This window comes from Populus nigra, chromosome 14 (assembly GCF_951802175.1).
Source record: "Populus nigra chromosome 14, ddPopNigr1.1, whole genome shotgun sequence".
In the NCBI taxonomy this organism is placed as follows: domain Eukaryota; kingdom Viridiplantae; phylum Streptophyta; class Magnoliopsida; order Malpighiales; family Salicaceae; genus Populus; species Populus nigra.
Genome location: NC_084865.1, coordinates 4,251,579 through 4,257,860, shown reverse-complemented (window position 1 = coordinate 4,257,860; position 6,282 = coordinate 4,251,579). Strand labels below are relative to the sequence as shown.

Here is a 6,282-nt window from a genome sequence, read left to right as displayed (position 1 = left end):
AAAAAAATCAAAATGAAGGGTATAATCTTATTTAAAAACTAGATAAAAATAGAATGATGTTTAATAAAAATAACATCCTTAATATATAATTAATCTATTTATTTTAATGAAATTTAATTAAAATAAAAGAGAAAAACTATGAAAACTTAACAAAAAAAAATCAAATGCTTGAAACTAGGTAATATCAAAGGTGGCCGGCTAGGCTCGTGCATTTGACCATCATTTTTTTTTAAATAGATAAATGATGTATCACTTGTCCATTATTTTTTTTAATAAAACAGATAATATATTGTTTGTTGGTTTATATTTGAATCATCGAAGAAGTGACAAAAAAGTTGGGTGTTCATCTAAAAACACACAAAAAAAAAATATTCTTAACATTGATCCTTTTTTTTTCAGTAATATAAAAAAAGCTTAAAAACACATTAATGGAAGTTGAAAGGAAAAAAAAAAAAGGCAAGAAACTGATCCAAAAATGTATCGTAGTGGTTAAAAAAACGACCAAAATGAAAAGAAAGGAGAAATATTGGGATGGATTTGAGTGACAAAGGACCAAACTCCAAAGCTTCACACTGGATACAGTATACAAATACAACAACTATGGTTATGGTCCCTCCCTCCCGCCCGCCCGCCCGCTCCAAAGCCTAAATAATTCAAAAGGGAGGGTCAGGGCCCGAATTCAATATGGTTCCCGCCTCCCTCAACCAAATTACTTACACCTTTTCACTAAAATTAAAAGTAAAAGAAAAACTAACGCCATAACCAAAAATTTGCAGATCTTAATTACATCCAGTTTCCCTCTTTATTATTTCAAAAAAAATCACTTGATCTTTCTTTTTTCTTAAGGTCAGTCTATTCCTTTCAACTTCATGTTATTCTCATCAATCTTTCCATATTTTTTTTAGATTCTTTTCTCATTCTTGCATAATATATATGTCCATATTGAACATCTTGCAAAACAAGGTGTATTCTTTTTTGGTAAGTTCAGCGTTGTTTGCGTAGATCTATGTTGACGAATTGAAACTCATTTCTTGGTTTTTGTTTTTTAGGTTTCGTAAGATTAGTGGGTTCGCTGCAAATTTCGTTGGTTTTTAGCTAATCGGTGAAGTGGGTTTTGTCGTTTTAGCGAATTTCTGAAATGGGATTTTAATTTTTTGTGATTTGGAAGTTAATTTCGTTTCTGGGTATTTTTCACTTGTTTCTTCTTTTTGTTGGATTAACGATGAGTGGAGATAATTTCACCTCCAAACCGCGTGCCGCTTTGGGAGATGTGACTAATTTGCCAGAAAAAAGGGGGTTTTCATCGATTTCTGATGATTTGGGGCTTAAATCTAGAGGTGGGTATGGTGAAAATGGGGATTCAGTTTTTGCAAAACAAGTTTGTTTAGGAGTTGAAAATCTGGTGAAAAAGAAATGCGAAACCAAAACTGGAGATGCCAGTGGCAACGAGAAAGTTTGCGATTCATTGACAACAAGTAGCAAGACTCGTGCCTCAAAGGACAATGTAGCTGTTGTGTCTGTTGTCGCAGATAGGCCTAGTGATATTAAGGAAACATCTAATTTGATTGATGGTAGTGTTGATTTAGTTAAGAGCAGCGGTACGGGAACACAAAGTGTTGGGGAAGTTAGTAGTGCATCTAGTGGTTCAATGTATACAAGCTCTGGGCTGGGCGTGAAAGATAGTGATGATGAAGGGAAAGTCACTTCCAATGTTATGCTGATCAATCCAGTAGTTCAAGGGTTAGTTGGTGGTGCTTCTACAAGTGATGACATTGTTTCTGGAGTTGGTAGATTAGCTAGTGACAAATGTGGTTCTGTTGAGTGGTCCAGGTTGCCCAATTCACAGGGTTTGAAATCATTTGAGTTGGAAAAGTGCACAACACTCAAGGGTGATGTTTGTGCCAATCTGAATGCAGGTGCTGACATGCTCAAAGCTTGCTCTTGTTCTTTTTGCTTGAAAGGTAATTGAAAGCCCTGCTTTTGTTGTAATTTCTATGGTTGCTATTGATTACAAAAATGTACTGCTCATATATGTATCTAAATAGATTGTTTTGTTTTGCAATATTCAATCAGCTGCTTATATTTGGTCGGACCTATATTACCAGGACATCAAAGGTCGACAATCTGGTATGCTTGTTGAGAACAAACCAATTACTGCAAGAACTGCCATTTACATTTCTTAAAAATGCAATGCTTTGATGATGGTGTGGCTTTTCTGGTTGTTGAGTTCTTGTGATTTCCATTTCCTCTCAGCATTGAAGAAGAGTCAGAAGGAAGCGGGAATCTTGGTTAATAAATATTCCAGGGGAAAGCAGACAGACATTCATAGCCAAGTAAACTCCAACAAATCCTTGAACTTAGAATCTGACCTCACTGATCACTGGAGGTCTCTTTTTCGACACATGGAAGACATGTTTGCCAATGAAAGCAGCCAGCTTGTGAGTGTAAATTTTACTGCTTTGTAAGATTACATTTCTCACGATGGATAATTTGAACCCTTGCCCCTGGTTCATCATTAGGATTCCCAATTCATATTGCTTGCCACAAGTCTTTCCTTGAAACCCTCTATATTGTATCTGCCTGATTTTTTATTTATTAGTTGGGGTGGCTCTGCTAGAGTTTCAAATCAATGCTCACTTATTTTGATTACTCTTCTTATCATGAACTGTGAATTTTGATCTGAATCTCAAATCTTCCTTGCAGCAAACTGGATATGTGACACTAAAAGATTTGAGGGACAACTGCAAGATTGATCTGGAGAGGATCACTGGAATGCCTTCAGACACACTTTAGGGTACTTCTGATGCATTTGGTGATTTTAGGCTTCCTTGTCACTATAGTTCTTGTGATTTCAGCATACAGTACATGTAATGTACCCATGCATTTCTGCGTGATCTTGGATTGTCTAGAGAAGTTCTCCAATGTTTACCATTGTCATTAAAAATGTATTTTATATCTGCACCATTTGTACGATCTGTTGTTGCAGTTACTTTCTGCATGAGCAAAAACTAACGTGATAGAGAGTAAAATCTCTGCTTTTCAGATACCTCTTTTTATGGTGGTTGTCATATTGGTGTGCTCAAGGTCTTTTTCCGGTTTGCTTATTGCTGAGTGGATGGATTTCTTAACAATGCATATGGCTTGAGATTTTTACCCCTTTGTCAGGTTCCAGGTCATACAAAACCTGTTTTGCTTGCACTGTTAGTTCTTATAGTGATTAGCCTTCTTGACTTTTAGGGGACTAAGTCCTTGCACAACAAATGAAAGCATAAATAAAAGTCTTCACCTTTTATTAGATTAGGTTGTGCTTCTATGCGTTTTTGGTGAAATGAAGGCGTAGATAATCAAATTGCTCTGTTGTGGATGTGATTTGGATAGCTATATAACCAGTCATTAGACTTTTGTACATCATAGAAATTTTCTGGTATGATATACTTGTTCATAATATGTTCAGGAAATTGTGATTGGACTAGTTTTCCCAGGTTCTTCTATAGTTCTATCAAAAGATAATGAAAAGGCTTTTTGTAGAGCAGGAGCATGGGAATTGTAATGAGATTCTATTAGAAGATATCATGCCTTGAAATAATCTTAGTTTATTCAAAATAGAATAAAATAGTTTTGTTTTAACGTAGGAATTCTTAGTGGTTTGGTTTTAGGTGTGCAATCAAGCCTGTTCGCTGCTTTTATGGCGGGTTCTGATACTGTTATTACCAAATAACTAGTGCTCGGTATAATATCTGGGACCTTTTCTTTTCTTTTCTTTTTCTTCCTTTTTGCAATTTTTTAAAATCGTAACCTCAAGGTTGATTTCCTACATAGAAACTCCAATTATTCAAAGGTTGGATCTTGGTATAGTGTGTTGATTGTACAAGAACTTAGCCGGGTTACCTAGAAAGGCATTAATCATTTTTTAACCTATTACTGATGGAGATCATGGTCAGATATCGACATACTTCGGAGATCAAGGAATGTTTTCTTAAGCGAAGTTTTTTTAACGAGTCAAGGCTGGAGTTTTCCTGTTTTCAGAGCTTTGCATGTCAGCTATATTTGAATTTTATGTGAACTGATGAGCAACAGTGAACTTGGAGCTGTTGCACCATTGATTGCCATAATACTGATATTATCACTTAGCCTGGGTGAGGTATTATTTCAAGCTCTAAATTAGCTGACCTCAATTTCTTAATTGTTTTTATTATTTGTAATTGGATAGCTATTGTGGGACAGGAAGAACGCTGATTTTCTAGTAGGCTAAACTAGGTTATGGAAACAGGTGCCATGATATTGGGGAAAAAAATATGAAGATGGAATTTTTTGGGTGGGACATCTCTTGCAGATGCTTTCTGCCTGCATAATAGACGAGAATCTGATTTCTCCTACTATCAATTAGGGTTTCTGGAAGTAATTTTAGTTGATGATTACGAGCAAGAATATTCTTAGGTGCAAATTGTGAATGAGGAGCAAATTTCAAATTTTAATGGTCAGCGATAAATTTTGCAGCGGAGCGAGTTTAGACCTAAGAGGCATGCTACTGCTAAACAGTCAAATGTAAAGCTGTATGGCTGCTCAGGGAAATGAACGTTGCAAAATCAGTTTACATGAGAGGAACCATCGCGGCGTTGCCTTAGTTTTGTATCAGGAGGCAGTAACCATGTCACGAAAGACTGGACTAAGTCATAGTCTTGTATTTGTTCTAGAAGCCCTAAAGTTGGACAGCTTTTTTCTCCAATTTGGGGGAGTGGCAATTTTATTTTTTTCAACTATTCCATCTTGCTTGTCTCTTTCTCTTCCTATTAGTCCAATATGGATCCTTTTTCATGGCCAGTTTTTCATAGCCTACGGAATTGACCTGGTAGTTGTTCTGAGTTTGATTTCCTTGGGTTGGTTTTAGTCAATTCAAAAGTGTTTTTTCGTGCTGTGGTTTTTTCTTCATTTTAGAGATGCTTCTTACCATGTTATTACAGATTCATTTGGTTTCGTTTCTTAACCAAATGATATCACATTTTCCAAATTTTGATAGGCTGGTAGGCTGCTGATTTATGGTTTAGTACCTAATTTTTTGCTTCTTGTAATGATCAGCCATGAGTTGCAATGAAGGCAGTCAAGGCTACGAATTCTATTGACTAAATGCTGTTTGCCCGTTATTTTATTCTATCCAAGTGATGCACACATGCTAGTTCTTGGGTGAAGCCATGCTTGTGTATTCAACACTATGTATTCGTCAATAAGCAAACAAAACTCATCATTTCGATAAGTATTATGAGAGGCTGCTTTGACTTTTTTATGTATATTTTAAGCTTAGAGGAGCATCTTTCTGTTCCTTTAATGAAGATTGGTCAATTGCCCATGTTTAAGTTCCAATAATTGCAGGTATTTCCTTGGCAGGTGGGGGATGTATAGTGCCGGTTCTCAAGGTCAAAAGGTTCTAGGGTTAGTGGACAGATTCCGGTGATAAGATTCTACTACTTGAAAACAACTATGGTGCTGCACAGATCAAAACCCTATCATTCAAATCTCTTATGTGCGTCTGGGCGTGCCACGTTTCAGCCAGCTGATTTCTTTACGATTATCTTTGACAATTATTGGTGATACAACGAGGTTGACATTTGTAATAGTCAACTGGTTCAACTATGTGTATATCTGCGACGTGTGTATGTTGGTGGCCTGAAATTGTTCTGAGATTGCGACGGAGCATGGAAAAAAATCACTTACAAAAATGAGTCGATATACTTTTTTATGAGTTGTGATCGGTGTTTTTTTCAAGGGGGGCGGTCCGAGTCACCATTAGAGGCCGGGTCTTGCGATTTTATAGTCGAGCATTAAGGTTTTATAATATTCATCAGCCATTCCATAATCTTGCATCAAATTACTATTTATTTCTAGTATGGTATTGGTTCTCAATCTAAAGTACTCTCAAGAGAGTTGAGTGGAATTAATTACCCTAATTTTGATCTCGATAAAGACAAAAAGGGATAGAATTATGGTTTTTGTGTTTGGATATATTTAATAATAAAATAAACCAATGATCATAAATTTTGAAATAATTCTTAAACCTAATGATAAATCCCAAAATAATTATATTAGAATCATGATTACTGCTATTATTATTTTGGCGGGCGTAGAATTTGTTTTTGTGCGTGAAATAATCCTTAAATCCAATGATAAGTTTTGGAAAATTTGAGACTAAAATTAAAACTTGGGGTGTCATGGTCTCTTTGATTATATTCTTCTCAGAAGTCAACTTATCCGTACATTTATTTTCGTTAAAAGAATAATAAAGAGTTT

The 6,282-nt window shown here is 35.7% G+C and overlaps 1 protein-coding gene across 4 annotated transcripts; it reads left to right on the top strand.

The window, feature by feature from the left end:
* The first annotated feature begins 627 nt into the window (after positions 1-627).
* LOC133672612 (uncharacterized) lies at positions 628-5,734 on the top strand. 4 transcript variants are annotated; one of them, XM_062093073.1, is made up of 6 exons: positions 628-846; positions 1,050-1,961; positions 2,074-2,127; positions 2,254-2,438; positions 2,704-2,794; positions 5,383-5,734. In XM_062093073.1, exons 2-5 carry the CDS (start codon positions 1,223-1,225, stop codon positions 2,791-2,793), a joined length of 1,068 nt encoding a protein of 355 aa, XP_061949057.1. In that variant the 5' UTR covers positions 628-846; positions 1,050-1,222; the 3' UTR covers position 2,794; positions 5,383-5,734. The 4 variants fall into 4 exon arrangements, with proteins under 4 accessions (XP_061949057.1, XP_061949056.1, XP_061949058.1 ...); XM_062093072.1 differs by having other exon boundaries at positions 5,368-5,734; XM_062093074.1 differs by lacking the exon at positions 5,383-5,734 and adding an exon at positions 5,077-5,302.
* Positions 5,735-6,282: the final 548 nt, after the last annotated feature.